The sequence below is a fragment of the Bicyclus anynana genome, chromosome 21, assembly GCF_947172395.1.
Source record: "Bicyclus anynana chromosome 21, ilBicAnyn1.1, whole genome shotgun sequence".
NCBI classification, from domain to species: Eukaryota; Metazoa; Arthropoda; class Insecta; order Lepidoptera; family Nymphalidae; genus Bicyclus; species Bicyclus anynana.
Window position 1 is genome coordinate 4,774,223 of NC_069103.1, and position 16,582 is coordinate 4,790,804.

Here is a 16,582-nt window from a genome sequence, read left to right on the forward strand (position 1 = left end):
AGATAAGCCATTCCAATGAAAAATAAATTCATATAGCAAACTCCGGTTTCTCATATGTTGCCTAAGTGGTCAGGGTATCAGGCACTATAATAATGTTAAGATGTTAAATGTGGCACAAGTTTTTAAATAAATGTTTTACTCTTTCTTCATAAATATCTAGATACAGTACAACAATGAATATGCATGGATTTTTAAAGGTAACCCAACGGGAATCAGCTTGCTTGCACTCTTCGCCGCTGGTATATAGCCATTTAAAAATAGTAATAAAAATAATAATATCTTGGAATTCCATGGAATCACCAAGAAGGTGTTGGGTCCATCATATTCATATGGCAGAAAATAACTCCAAGCAAAGACTGAGACTTGAGAGCAGAGATGAATTTGTTTTTTCTATATAATTCACTACCCGACACCCCACGGTTTTACAACACTCACAACATAATACTCCTAACTATTAGTAAAAGAATTTTCATAATTGCTACAGTAAATCTCTTTATAATATTAGTATAGGTGATAGAATTTACAAATGTTTGAAATTAATCAAGTATATTTTCATAAAACATTTAAAATTCATAAATCATGGTAATATTATCCTACAGATTAACTTTTAGGTAATATTTATTTTCTGTTTTTTTTACAGGTTAATAAAGCTATTCTGTGACAGATCGCTTTTTGTTATTAAATATTATCACATCATCACAACAATCAATAATTAAAATAATGTTAAAAAAATAATATGAAAGTAATGAATCATATTTAAAAAATCCCTCAATATTATAAATAAACTTACAAATAATATTTCACAAATTATCATTTAACTTATAACTGGCAAATTTTTAAAAAATAAAACCAGGTCAACGAACTAAATCCATGAGGTTATTGACCCTGAAGTAGTGTTTTGTTAAATTCAGTGGGGCTAAGAATTTTTATTGGCGCATTTATTTTAAATTTTCAATTACTATCATTACTATTTGATTTGTTTCAACTTACTTGGACTCAAGAATCTCTGCATGGTATATTGACTCCACAATTGCAGCATCATAGGGTAAGTGATTCTCTTGGGTTTGCGGAGACCAGTACTGGTTTGCAAGCTGTAAAATATTAAACCATATTGATTTATAAATTCAGTGAGCTGTGTTACATAGATTTGTTTTGTAGGAGCAAGACCAGTGGGCTGCTCCGTAAATATAAAACAGCTTAACCTTCATGAAATGTTTTAAATATGTACCTATAGTCGGTCTGATATGTATGTTAACTGTAGGTATGTAAACATGTTATCAAACTGCCTTGAATGTTTAAAAATAAATGTCCTAATGTGTCTCAAAATATAGGACACAATTTAACTAATCTGCTATATTATTATTATGGTAAAACATTATATCAACAAAAATGCAATCACATAATGGAGTTATGTATTTCAGATAGTCTCTACATATATAAACACAAACTATAACTTATCTCTGTTTAAAAACTTCTATAACCTTTTATTACTCATTATTTTAGTAAGTAGTAGGTTTTTTTTTAAATAATATCTATACAGATCAATTATAGAAGTAGATTATTTTTAAATGTAACCCAACTTTTGTAAAACTATTTAATCTATCTCTACTTTGGGACTTTAAATTTACATTAACATGAAACTTGTTTATCAATATAAATAATTTAATTGTTAGTTGTCTAACTACCTCAGTAAGAAATTAAAGATTGGCATTTAATCAACATAAAAATATAACTTTACTATGTAAATATAAATTAAGTAAAGTTTCTGTGCATCATCTTTTTTTTATCATAATTATATTTCTATGCATATACTGCACTTTGATCAGTACTTGGTTGCAATCTCAAGAAATATTAAACAAGGCAGTCACAGATGGCAGAGCACAACTTGGAAGGGATAACATACCTACTCCCCTAAATGCTCTATGTGGTATTCAATCACTAAACTGTTTGATGCTCATGTCTTATCAACAAGCCATGGAAGAATCCTACCACCAACCCAAGTTAAGTCAACTAAGAAAGTATTAATTCTAAAATTGATCTAAGTTAGGCAATGAATCTAGGATCATTATTAAACACACACATTCTACCTCGGACTGCATTATTATAAAGTTTGATGGCATATGTAGTTTAAAAAGTTAAGTTTTATGACAAAAGAAATCAAATTTTGTAACTTAGCGAAAATTGCAAAATATTTCGAAATGTAAACAACCTCAAAAAGTTGAAGCTGCAGTGATAGCTGTTTTAATCAAGAAAAACTCTATTTCTTGCAGTCGTATCAGACATTTATTTATCTTCTATGTATTATTGATCTAATTCAAAACATTTTTTGATGAGAATACTTGTAAATTTACAGAAAACTGTGATTTTGTATGAACAAAATTATAACCTCCGAATTATAACTTACGAGTGTTATTCGATCAGCATTTATTTGAGAGAGCGTCGGCAGTGGTATTTTTGGCTTGTCGACATTCTGCTGCACGTCCACTTTCATTTTTGTAATTAAAATATTAGGAAATAGTAAAATAACAAGAAATCGGCCGTTTACTAACAATAATAAAACGTCCGTCAAATGTCAACTACAACTTGAGTTGTCAGTTGTCACTTGTCAGTGACAATATGACATTGACATTGACAAAAATGAGAATGTTCAGAAACGACAACAAGCTGATGAATTTTGAAAACTATTTTTTTAGTTTGTTTTTCTCAAAAATATTAGATAATGATTGGATAATAAATATAACCAAACAGCGTTAGATTAATGGCCTCACTTCACAAAATTTAATGCGAAAAGCAATTATGCAAGAAAAGGAAATCTGCATTATGTGCTCTACCTGCAATAAACCTCTACTTACTTTTTTATATTTGTTTCAGATATAAAACAGAAATGATGTTTGATCCACCTGATTTCCCGTATAAAGAATTAACAGATTCTTTAAGGGATCACTACGGACCGGATGATCCATTATTCAGTAACAGCCCATACGTTAACGACACACACGTTAAAGATATAGATGTCGCTACTGAGTCATTTATTTCAACAGTTGAACCAGAGTTATCTTTGAATTCAAATAATTCTGGACGTTATTTTAACATAGAAAATAATTCAATTTTGAATTCAGAACAACAAACTAATGAATTAAACTCAGAACTGTACGTCGTACAATCAGATAATTTCTTCAATTACGAGCCAACTTTGCTGGACGATAACACAGTTAACGAATTTTTATTACCTGTACAAGTGCATGCCGAAAACAATAAGGTTATTTCAGTTTCACGTATAATTTGTAATAACTGGGCGACCGAGGTTTGCTTCAGTTATTTCATTCATCATCATTATCAACCCATATTCAGCTCACTGCTGAGCTCGAGTCTCCTCTCAGAATGAGAGGGGTAAGGCCAATAGTCCACCACGCTGATCCAATGCGGATTGGCAGACTTCACACACGCAGAGAATTAAGATAATTCTCTGGTATGCAGGCTTCCTCACGATGTTTTTCCTTCACCGTTTGAGACTGATTTGACGCACGTGAGGCACTTACACAATCATATAAAAAAAGCTCGTTTTAAAATCATCATTAATTACAAATTATTTTGACTATCTTAAATCACATTCTAAAAACTTATGCATTCAACCTCGACAAAATAGTAGATACTCGTATCTCAATGATTTGCAAAATGTCGTTATAAGTATGTAGGACGTAAATAGAAACGTGTTAAAAATAGTGTCTTGATTGTTTTAGAATCCTTTATTTTTATCATAGATTTAGATATAATATACTTCAGTATAAAGCACAGAGTAACTGCTAGACTTTTAATTCTGGCATTTTTTCACAATTGTTTTTAGGAACAGGAATATACTGGGCCTAACCTATTGGCCTGGCACTCATGCGTGATGTGCCATGAGATTTTCACGACTGAGGCTGAGCTGCTCGATCATACAATATCTTTGCACTGCTCTGACAATGTTCCTACATCAAGTTCTACAGTGGAAGATCCTGTATTGGAAGGTACTTACCCAGTTTTTGATAAGATAATATACGAGTATATCGGTGCGTCATTTGATCTTTCTGCTCCAGCCGTCAAGAGACGAGATAGTACGAAGTGTTCCGTAAGTGAGTGAGAATGACTTGAGTAGAGAAGGGGAATGTTAACTAGTTTTAAAAGACGTCTTTAACCCTACACACAACGGTTACAAGTTGTGATAACTTTTTTATAGTACAAGCGTTACTTTACATGAAAATATTTTTGGTGGGATTAAGATGTCTTTATATTAGAAAAATATTTGACTAAATATGATGCTGATTTAAGTCTAATATCATCATTTTCCTCTAAAAGGCCAAACCAATTTTTAATGATTTTTTTTCTATATTTGTCGTTTTCCCATACTTTAAATCGTAATTTTAATATTTTTGGATGAACGATATTTTTAAGTACGTTTGCCGGGTCAGCTAATATTTTTTATAAATTATAAACAATCATTTTTTATTATGTACCTACGTATAGGTATGTATGTACCAGCGTTGCCAAACGTCCCGATTTTTAAATCAAAATTAAATGCCCCGCGCGGGACAGGCTCGCTTTTCGAGAATAACTCGACCGTGTGATTTCTGTTTTGTTTTTATTTATTCTTAATTCAAAAGACGAATAAGACTATTTAACGATATTGTAAATCTGATTTAAAATATATTTTTATTTAAATAAATTTTATATGGACATTTTTACTAATGTCACCTAAACGTAATTTGAACTTTGATTAAATATTTTCAATTATTCAATAACTTTGTATATATACGTTTTCTACGATATCCTGCTTTCATTGAAAGAAAAAAGCGGCAGCTTTTTTCACTCAAAATGTTCCGAAATCCCGACTTGGCTATAAGCATGATATCTATATTGCTTATTTCTGGGTTATCTATTATTTTTTGAAGTCTAAAGCTGTTATTCGTAAATCCGCGATGGGAAGATGCAGCGAGAATTGTCTCTTTAATACACTAATAAGTGTTAGCATTTACGTACGTATGCAATTTGCTGACCTATTTTATAAATGCAGAGCGCACGTAGCTCGTTCTTTTGTCGCCGGTCCGTTCGTATTCCGGACCAAAAACGAGAGAAAATCAAAGCATTCGTACGACCTAATTGCATTGCTGAACTATGCTTAGTTTTAAACAGCACATGAAACAAAATGTGTAGGCTACATTTTGTCATTCGTGAAACGGATTTTAAACGGGAATGTTAATTAATTACACATTGAATTGGTCGGATTCGGAATGCAGTATGATTCTACGTACTAATTGTTTTTTTTTACCACAGTGACGACTCAGGTCATCAGGTAAGATTACAGTAGGTACTTATCATCTGATATCGAATAAGTAGGCGTATTATGGCCCCATCATCAGATCGATTCCTTCATGAAATTGTAGTGCTTTAAAGCACTAAATGGAAAAATTTACGATCACACTAGGCACCTATATAATTTTTGAAATCGGTCCAGGCTTCTTCGAGTAATCGGTGTACAAGTACATACATAAAAGAAAAGAATATACCGAGCAAATTGAGAACCTCCTCCTTTTTGAAGTCGGTTAAATATTAATCATTAATCCTCCATCCTCCATGTTACAGATTCAAGCAACGCCAGTGGTTCAAACTTGGATTGCGAATGGCTCGTGTGCAACGTTTGTGAAAGAGTGTTGTCCACGGCGCTGGAGACGGAACAGAGAGGTAAATAATAATAATAATTAATAATAAGTTCTTCTTAATCATGCACTCTTGGCAGAGTGGTCGTGGTTGCAGCGATGAGCGACGCCTTCTGTGCAATGCTCCGCCACTTTTGGCGTAGTAGCAATAATAAGTAGAATTTCCTTATTCTCTGCGTGTGCGAAGTCTGCCAATTCGCATTGGGCCAGCGTGGTGGACTAATGGCTTAACTCTTTTCATTCTGAGAGGAGACTCGAGCTCAACAGTGAGCTGTATATGGGTTGATAATGATGATGAATAATGATACATACTATAACTAACCAAATTAAAAAAATGGCTGGGGCTGAGAATGGAACCCAGAACATACCTTGGGCCTTAGCCGTGGCACCGCTTCCAAAACTATAAAAATGTATGGTAGTGACGTGATCGAGTTGTCGATCGGATTTGTCATTTCCAAACATTTTTATAGTTCTCGAAGCGTTAGCGTTTGTAGAAAGAGGATCGACGTGCCACATGGCTACAGGCCGTTCTCGTTTATAAAGCAAGGCAATCAAGGCCAGAGAGGTCATGTCTTTTTCACCTCTCAACCCTGTTGGCAGGTGTAAAAGTATTGTAAAACATATTCATTGTTACTAGACTTTGTTCTGGCAGCCATCGATCGTAGATCGTTAGATGCGCCCCGAAGCGTCGCGAAATTGTTATTTGTTTCGCAAATACTTACCCATGGAAAGTAGCACCTTTCCTCTTTATTCGTGTTGCGGTGCTAGCGGCTTGTGTTTTTACATTTCCAAAATGAACACGAAGGGAATTATCCCTTAAGGGATTAAACAAGAAAAAACAGTAAAATATTTTTTTAAGTCCCCGTCCACTCACAGCATGCGCTCGTTGCGTACTAAAATAAGATGTGCATGCACGTCTTTGACTTGAGTAATGACATAACATATGTAGGGACCCATCTAACGAATTATATCGATGCTGGCAGCCTTATTCAGAGTCGTGATAAAGAAACTGTTACCAAAGCAACCCCGACCGCTATATTTAGTGAGGCTCATTAGGATCATTGGCCCACGCGTCTCGTCGTTAGAACTCTACAAAGGATTCAACTTATATGTACTTTCATAATATAAAATTATAGCATATAATATATATTTTTGAACCAGTTAACATATTTCATTGTTATTAAATATTTTTTGCTAAAATGTTATGTAACGATTTACATTTAAGCAGGTAATTAGTTAACTATTTTTAATTACTATGCACACAATTTTAGTTTTAAATGGTTTATTTTTGTTTGTTCTGTTAATCTGCTTTTAATTTTTAGCAAATTTATTTTTAGTAAACACACTAAGTATAAGTTTCGGAAAAATACCACCTTTTAAACGTGTCGATTAGGCACAAATCTCATCCCTACCCTCCTTGACATTTAAGAAATTTACTTCTATAGTTATGAGTTGAACTAGTGGTCTCACAGAGAACTCTGACGGCCTCCGTGGCGCAGTGGTATGCGCGGTGGATTTACAAGACGGAGGTCCTGGGTTCGAACCCCGGCTGGGCCGATTGAGGTTTTCTTAATTGGTCCAGGTCTGGCTGGTGGAAGGCTTCGGCCGTGGCTAGTTACCACCCTACCGACAAAGACGTACCGCTAAGCGATTTAGCGTTCCGGTACGATGTCTTGTAGAAACCGAAAGGAGTGTGGACTTTCATCCTCCTCCTAACAAGTTAGCCCACTTCCATCTTAGACTGCATCATCACTTACCATCAGATGAGATTGTAGTCAAGGGCTAACTTGTAAAGAATAAAAAAAAGAACTCAAAAATAAAAACTTAGTACAATTTGACCATGTAGGTCACAGCACAGTCTTTAGCCATGTTACACATAGATTCTCTATCTTTAATCGCTAACGCTTCGAAAGTTAATAAATATCACTGCTCTCAGTCAGGCGATGGGTCGGTGACGCTCTTGCTTCCTTTGTAATCAAAAAATCAAAACCAAAATCAGAATTCATTTATTTCAAGTAGGCTCAATAATTTAAAAGCACTTTTGACACGTCAGTTGACTATTTGTAAAGATTCTACCACCGGTTTGGAAGGCAGGTTCTGCTGAGAAGATACCAAGAAACTCAAGAAGCTCTTTTGAAATGAAAAAGTCATACAGTATTATAATTTACAATTGATAACAATTACAATTTCTCATAGTTTTACTTCCTGTGTGAAGGTGGAAGCTGATCCAATGGCCTCCAAGCACCTTTATCGTTAAGGAACTCATCAATAGTGTAGTAACCTCGGCTTAGTAAATGTTTTTTAACACATTGCCTAAAGTTGTGCATTGGTAAGTCCATCACAATGTATGTATGTAGGGTAACAGTGTAACAGTCTAGCCTCTGTTTCCAGAGCTGCTATGCTGCACCGACCTGACCGGCAAAACCAGTGTTGCCGTGCGCAAATTCAGCACGATGTTCGTGTGCAATTACTGTAGCTATCTCTTCGCGGATGGGCTCGCTATGGACCGCCATCGACTTGTATGTTTCGGGCAAGAGGACTTTTACCCTGTGGATATGGTAAAACTTGTTTTATTTATTCTCTCCTTTCTTCTGTGTTTTATTTCTGCGATAGACTGACAAAATCTCGTGAAACCAATTATGAATAGACAGGTTATTTACAGCAAATATAATTTCTAAGACTGTTTAATTTTTTTAATTACGGACTAATGGCATCCCACTTATTGTCGTCTAATGATCTAATGATGTGTATAGATCATGTTTTTATTTAAAATACTCATATCTAGGGATCTACATCAAACGGACATTGTCATTTACAATTTTCGCCTATCTTTTACAGACAATTTGTGGTTGTTTACTCAGTTTTTCGAATTAATTACCGTTAATGAAATAATAAGCACTAAAGTGAATGTTTTACGAGAGTAGAGTATCTGAAGTAGTATTGATAACTGAAATACGTACGGTACGGTACGGTAATGGGATACGTACGGTAACTTTAAGGACAGAAGAAACGGGAGAAAGAGAAATATCGTATTATCTATACTAATATTATAAATCTGAAGAGTTTGTTTGTTTGTTTGATTGAACGCGCTAATCTCAGGAACTACTGCTCCGATTTGAAAAAATCTTTCAGTGTTAGACAGCCCACTTACCGAGGAAGGCTATAGGCTATAATTTGGCACACTATGGTGGCGGCAGATCGTTCATTTTACAAGTTGACTCGTATTAGTTATTGTTTGATTTTCCTTGTTAATTTAGTTTCCCATAAATGTTAATTTTGTTATTTTATTACTCTGTTCGTTCTTGTTTCATTATTTTATTTTACTTTGTATTCATGTAATAGTTTTAAGTTAAGACACGTCACGTAGACACGTCCGTGAACTCACAAGGTTTCACCTGAAAACCAGCGCCACAGCTCGCTGTGGCATCGTGCTGAGGTGGATACCTGTTTTGTCCACGACCAGATATTTGTATGTTCTGTTTGTTTATTTTATTTTATTACTCGTGTGTGGACAAATAAAGATATATTCTATTCTATTCTATTCTATTTGTCCCCGTATTCGTACGGGAACAGCAAGTATATTCTTACAAATACGATTATGACTCCTGTCAAATAATTTTGAAATAAAGGCGTCATGCCTGCCCGTGCAGAGGCAGAAAACACGATTTTGTGCTGCACTGACTAAAAAACCCGTGAGCTTAGAGCCTTAGAGTAAATTCTTACTTTAAGCACATAAGAGATGCTTTACATCCCCTAACACAGTGAACATTAATACGACATTGGATCACTTAATTTTATTGATATAGAATACCAAAATGACTTTCATATGTGCAGGATCAATCATTATTAGAATCAAGTCCGCTCCCTCCAGAAGTTATGAAAAATGATGACGGACAGTTCGATCCAAATATAGAAGGAGCAAAGTGCCGGAGTACGGGCAAGCGAAGACCTTACACCACAGTCAACAGCAAGATGTGGAACTGCGGATCTTGCCATCAGCTGTTTGCTACGGCTAGGTAAGTAAACTAAATTAAACTAGTTGGTGGAACCCTCGTGCTTTAAGCTGAGCAAGATTTTAGATGTCAACGGTGGCGCCATACCAGAAACGCCATCTAGAAACGCTAATGCTTGGAAATTAAAAAAAAATCGATAACAAATGTCATTTACATAGTTTTCGAAGCGTTAGCGATTGTAGAAATAGAATCAATATTATGTAACATGGCTAGAGTGGCTGGTCTTCTGCTGTATCCAATGGTTAATAGTTAATGGCATGTCTCACAATAATTCCAAAGTGATTTAAAAAAGTCTTATTAATTAATTAATGATTACATAAACGACTAGGTGACGCTCCGCGGATTCACCCGCGAAGTTCCCGTTCACGTGTGAATCTCACAAATAACGTGGCTTTTCAAAAACAGTTCAGTAGTACCTGAGAATACCCCTACAAAAACTTTCCCTCTAAATAAATTAATAAAAAATAAGCTTCAATAGCTCAACGGTAAGAGCGGTTGGACTCATCGACGAGGGGCGGTGGTTCGATCCCCGCCCCGTTGGTCTATTGCCGTACCCACTCCTAGCACAGTCTTTCCCGACTAGTTGGAGGGGAATGGGAATATTGGTCATATTATAAAAAACATGGCAAATATTCTTTAAAAATTTATAATATATTAAATATTAATAAAAATAAAAAAATAGTATAGTTAGATGAAAAACTTGAATTTAAAATGCACTATTTAACATAGTTCTAGATACCGTTTTAGATTCGTGATAAACAAAAAAACCCTGGCTAAGTTTATTGTTTGCCCTTCTCTGCCAATGGCGCATTTGGGACCCTCATAATCGACTTTGACTTCGACAGAGAGCTATATCGGCACAAGCGTGGTGAAGACCGGCCTGAGGGAACTCCACTCATGGCGTATGTCTGCGAGGAGTGCGACAAGGTGCTTGGCAGTATGTGCGCATTACACACACACAAGAAAATGCACAAAGTCACCAAACCTGTAAGTTGGAGATACCTTACAAAACACTAAGTATTAAAAATTAAAAAAAAAATCCATCCCTTGCGGGACATTTGAGTGCCCAAGCAACCGGTGGTCAGGGTGAGGAACCTCCTTACAATACGCGCCGTCTCAAGAATCACTGCCTTCTGTATCCAATAGCGTGCCAAAGGTTTTTCAGTAGGGTATTCATTATAAGGAAAAGTTGGAAAATTTCTTGTCGAACTATTTATTCTGTGGTCCAATGTGTGTATTAAAATCTTAGGCAGTGCTTTTTTGCACCTATTAAGTTCACGCCAATGATCCAGCATACGAAAGTTATCTAAGCAAATAATACCTAAATCCTACAAATATTGTAAACGCGAAACTTTGTATGGATGTTTGTTTGGACGTTGTTGGTTACTCTTTAACGCCGCTACTACTTTACGATTTGGCTGAAATTTGGAAGGAAAATAGATTTTACTCTGGACTGACGCATAGGCTACTTTTCATTCCGGAAAATTCCATGGTTCCCGAGGGATTTGTGAAAAACTAATTTCACGCGGACGAAGTCGCGGGCGTCCGCTAGTATTGTCTATAATATCGAGTTGTGTGTTCTGATTGTCATACCTGAGAATGTTCTTAAATCTCTGCGTGTGTGAAGTCTGCTTATACGCATAGTACCAGCGTGGTGGACTATTGGCCTAACCCCTCTCATTCTGAGAGGACACTCGAGCTCAGCAGTGAGCCGTGTGGTTGATAATGATGATCCTTATCTATGAAGGGTTACCCATGTCGTGTGTGCGGACGTCGCTTCAACCAGTCGGGACATTTGGCCATCCACATGCGCATGCATACTGGCGAGCGACCCTACCCCTGCGACCTGTGCTCTAAGGCTTTCAAAGTCAAGGTAAATGTCTTATGCCTCATTTAGATACCCGCCGAGTAATTCGGCGAATAACTCGCCGAACAACTCGTGTACGAGTAGAACCATCCATTTGGATTCTCGTGGATAACTGGATACTCGTCTCCAGTGTTGCCGAATCGGTGGGATTTCTACTAGATCTGGTGGTTTGGAGACAAGTTTTGGTTTTGGAGGCTAGTGGACTTTTCAGAGGTTGTGGTTTCCTCAGTTACGTTAGTAGTAAAGTCCTGAATAAGTTGTTTACGTACTCGTATTCGTGCTCATTCCCCTGTACTAAGCGAGTATCTAAATCGGGAATTAATCGTACTTGTAAGTTTAATATCACGTAATATTTAAATAAAGTTTTTTAAGAAATCCTTAACTTTTATTAATTGATATCGATATATTTCGGACCCTTATTCCATGTACTACACGAAATTAATATTGTTTATATTAAATTTTATGTGAGTCAACTAACTACTATTAGAATTTAAAAGATTTTGAGTGTTTAACATAATATTTGTACTCGTAAGTATTTCATAGTTTACCACTGTACCAAGGAGGCAGATCCAGACATAGAGATTGTGTTTTTTTTAACAATAGGCCGTTGGCAAAAATGGCAAATAATGATGTAGCCTACGATGTAAAGCGCTTGTATAGAAGGTGCCAATTCACTCTTGACCCCACGTAGGTGGTAGGGAATTGTGTACCCAACACAATGACATTCTGCAGAGCTCACGGAAGTTCTCATGGTGCGTGTTACGTGAGTTGCACTCGGCAAGAAGCTTGGCACGCATCATGAATGGACTATTTACATGCACGTGCGCTTGCTTGTGCTCCTTGACGTTTTAAACGCAAGTGTGCAAACGCACCATTGGAATTCAAACGATTTTGAGTATTTACTGTAATATTTACCACTGTACCAAGGAGGCAGATTCAGAGATAGAGGCAGATTGTGTTTTTTTAACAATTGGCCAGCCCTTGGCAAAAATGACAAATAATGATGCAGCGGTGTGAAGCGCTTGTATAGAAGGTGCCAATTCACTCTTGAACCTTTGTAGGTGGTAGGGAAATTGTGTACCCAACACAATGACATTCTGCAGAGCTCACGTAAGTTCTCATGGTGCGTGTGACGTGAGTTGCACTCGGCAAGAAGCTTGGCACGCATCATGAATGGACTATTTACATGCACGTGCGCTTGCTTGTGCTCCTTATCGTTTTAAACGCAAGTGTGTAAACGCGCCATTACAATTCAAACGATTTTGAGTGTTTAACATAATATTTCTACTCGTATCTCATAGATTACCACTGTACCAAGGAGTCAGATCCAGATATAGAGGCAGATTGTGTTTTTTTAACAATAGGCCGTTGGCAAAAATGGCAAATATGATGCAGCCTACGATGTAAAGCGCTTGTATAGAAGGTGCCAATTCACTCTTGACCCCTTGTAGGTGGTAGGGAAATTGTGTACCCAACACAATGACATTCTGCAGAGGTCACGTAAGTTCCCATGATGCGTTTGACGTGAGTTGCACTTGACTAGAAGCTTGGCACGCATCACAAATGGACTATTTACATGCACGTCCACTTGCTTGTGCTCCTTGTCGTTTTAAACGCAAGTGTGCAAACGCACCATTAGAATTCAAACGATTTTGAGTATTTACTATAATATTTACCACTGTACCAAGGATGCAGATTCAGAGATAGAGACAGATTGTGTTTTTTTTTAACAATAGGCCGTTGGCAAAAATGGCTAACAATGATGCAGCCTACAGTGTAAAGCGCTTGTATAGAAAGTGCCTATTTACTTTTGACCCCATGTTGTAGAATGTACGTGGTACGTAAACACCCTACCACGAAAGTTCTACATGGGGTCAAGCCACCTACATGTACCCACAATGACATTCTGCAGAGGTCACGTAAGTTCCCATGGCGTGTGCCGCAGGTGGAGCGCGACGACCACAGACGGACGCACACCGGCGAGCGGCCCTTCGCGTGCGCCGCGTGTCCCAAGACGTTCACCGCCGCCGCGCGCCTGCGCGAGCATGCGCGGATACACACCGACCAGAGGTACGTAGACTGAGGAACAAATAGACGAATGATTTAGGCTCAGTCCAGAAAGGGCGAATTCGCCGCAATTCTCTCGTGCGTATTACGCGCGACCGTTGCGTCCACAAGGTGCGTACCAACGCGCGAGCATTTGGGGAGGAATTCAGTCCGAAACGTGGAGTTCGCTCTAAAGTTCGCGCGTTAACTGAACGCAACAAGGCGTTCCTAGTATCTCGACTCGCGTGCAATGCGCGCAATGCGCGCAATACGCGCAAGTCAAGCGTGCGTCGAGAGTCTGGCGTAGTGCACACTATTTACGCGCGTATTTAAAATTCACGCGTTGCTTGTGGACGCGATTTATTGATAGTACTTCGACAATGCGCGTATGAATTCGCGCGATACGATTCGCGACGAATTCGCCCCTTCTGGACAAGGACTTAGATCAGTGGCGTAGCGATATGCAATACCGTTTTCACCATAAGGGCACACAATTTATTCTCAAAACAATTTTGTTTTCACAAATCAGTAATTATATCAAAAGGTATTTAAGGCATATACTACGCCATTATATCGATGACTTCACCTATTCATGCGCAGAAATCCCGAAAGTATATCGTGAACAAAAACCAGCATGACTCTTCTTGTTTTGTTTCTTTACAGAGTCCATACATGAGTGGATCTCTTTTTGAATGAATGCAACGGATGACAAATATTCGTCTATTACTTTGTTTGTCTGCGGGTTACAAACTTAAATAGTTGTTCTTCTAAGTAGAATATGATAAGTAAGCCTATTTAAACAACTAAACCACGAGGTCCTAATTTCGAATCCCGGCCTGGTCCTTCTATCTAGGAATAACATAATTATTTCTAGGAATAACATGATTATTTCTAGGAATAACATAATTATTTCTTGGAATAACATAATTATTTCTAGAAATAATTATGTTATTCCTTGAAATAATTATGTTACTGTGAACTGATAATAATTATATGTTTTATTTTTTTAAATTAAACGTATTTTCTCTATTCATAGGCCGTACAAGTGTGACATTTGCGGCGCTGCGTTCCGGCGTCCGTACGCGCGCACCGTGCACACACTCATACACACTGGAGAGAAGCCGCACGAGTGCGACGTGTGTGGAACTGCCTTTAGGTAAATACCCTCCTACTTACCCTACTGCCGTAGGAGAGAAAGACAATATATTGTCAACCAATAACGACAGCATTGTCCCAGTCAGTTTTTGGCTGGTGGGAGGCTTCAGCCGTGGCTAGTTACCACCCTACCGGCAAAGACGTACCGCCAAGCGATTTAGTGTTCCGGTACGATGTCGTGTAGAAACCAAAAGGTGTGTGGATTTTCATCCTCCTCCTAACAAGTTAGCCCGCTTCCATCTTAGACTGCATCATCACTTACCATTAGGTGAGATTGTAGTCAAGGGCTAACTAGTAAAGAATAAAAAAAAAATAGTCCCATCTCCCTTGCCCGCTACAAAAGACCGATATTTTCGACTATACTGCTATTGGTAAATAGTGGTGTGTATTTAGGTCTAAAGGACTTGTGACCGGTGGTTCACAAATCACAAGGTGGTGTAAGGTTAAAAATGGCCTTAGGGTTTCGTAGTCCACAAAGGACCCTTATAGTTTCCCCATGTCCGTCTGTCTGTCCATCCGTCCGTCTGTCCTCGGTTGCGCAGAGACTCAGTTGTTTGTTAGTAAGCGTAGATGCCGTCACGCTGCCGTCCCGTTAGTGATTTTATGCAATAATGTTTTGTGTTGTAAGTTGTAAAATCCAAGTACATATTTGTATGTGTACAGACGTTCGGGAGATATGTGGAAACACAAAAGGACTCTTCACGGAATGCAAGCTCTTAGTGGTGAAGGGCGTTAGAAGATACGTAGAAGATATACTGTGGCAAATGTTAACCTATTTATACAAGTAAAACTGTGATTTTAAACTTAAAAATGTTTATCTTAACTCCGCGCCAAGCTTCTAGTCCGCTCTGAACACGCCTCATGTTCAGAACGGACTAAAAGTTTGGCTTTTAGTCCGTTTTTTTCCGTTCCGTCCGTGTTTTTTTGACTAACTTTATAACAATTAGTCTGGATAGAATTTAGCGCTCATGTATCGCTCCACCCAGCTAAACCTAGTTGAGAACGTTCCAATCGAAATTGTAGACAAATACATTTACCTACCTTGGACATAAATGGTCCACTTAGGTAGGTCCAATTTCGGGAAAGAGGTGAAGCGCCGAACTGAGCCGCATTCCTATGGTTCCGAGACTTGGTCGATAACTATGAGCCTCATAAGAAGGCTCAGAGTTACACAGCGGGCGATGGAACAAGCTATGCTCGGAGTATCTTTGCGTGATCGAATCATAAATAAGGAGATACGCAGGAGAACCAAAGTCACCGACGATAGTTCTACAAGTCGCGAAGTTAAAGTGTCAATGGACAGGGCAAATAGTTCGAATAGCCGATGGGCGTCGGGGTCCCAAGGTGCTGGAATAGCGACCCCGCACTACAAATCGCAGTGTTGATCGACCCCCCACCAGGTGGACTGACGACATCAAGCGAGTCGCAGGGATTCGCTGGATGCAGGTGGCTCAGTATCGTTATGTTTGGAAGTCCCTACAAAAGGCCTATGTCCTGCAGTGGACGTCCATCGACTGATATTTTGATGATGAAGATGATGATGATGATGCAATTTTCTCTGGATGGAATTTAGTCCACGGAAAGATTTAGAAAAAGAACGACCGATCGACATGTGCAGTAGACTAGATATACTTAAACATAACACAACTTTTTACATAATAGGTTCAATTGTTATATTTGGTTACCTAACAAGTATACTTCGGTACCTACTTATTCAAAATAGTGGCGAGACATTTATGTAACGTAAAAATCTCTCAGTGTTCATGTGGGAGTTTTATTCACTTTCCATAGCATTTGTTTATATACTT

At 37.8% G+C, this 16,582-nt stretch overlaps 2 protein-coding genes across 2 annotated transcripts in view; one reads left to right on the forward strand and one right to left on the reverse strand.

Moving 5' to 3' along the window:
* Positions 1–2,583, reverse strand: part of LOC112047456 (RNA helicase aquarius) — a 110,174-nt gene extending 107,591 nt beyond the window's left edge. Inside the window, exons 1-2 of the mRNA XM_052887991.1 lie at positions 2,405–2,583; positions 991–1,091 (exon numbers count right to left, since the gene is read on the reverse strand). Of these exons, the coding sequence (XP_052743951.1) occupies positions 991–1,091; positions 2,405–2,491 (188 nt within the window). The 5' untranslated portion in view covers positions 2,492–2,583. The remainder of the gene's footprint in view (positions 1–990; positions 1,092–2,404) is intronic.
* Positions 2,584–2,884: 301 nt separating this feature from the next.
* Positions 2,885–15,567, forward strand: LOC112047472 (zinc finger protein 551-like). Its single transcript, XM_052888179.1, has 10 exons — positions 2,885–3,259; positions 3,845–4,007; positions 5,596–5,718; positions 8,085–8,251; positions 9,528–9,709; positions 10,552–10,693; positions 11,454–11,579; positions 13,519–13,643; positions 14,656–14,775; positions 15,438–15,567. Exons 1-10 carry the CDS (start codon positions 2,885–2,887, stop codon positions 15,508–15,510), a joined length of 1,596 nt encoding a protein of 531 aa, XP_052744139.1. The 3' UTR covers positions 15,511–15,567.
* The last annotated feature ends 1,015 nt before the right edge of the window (positions 15,568–16,582 follow it).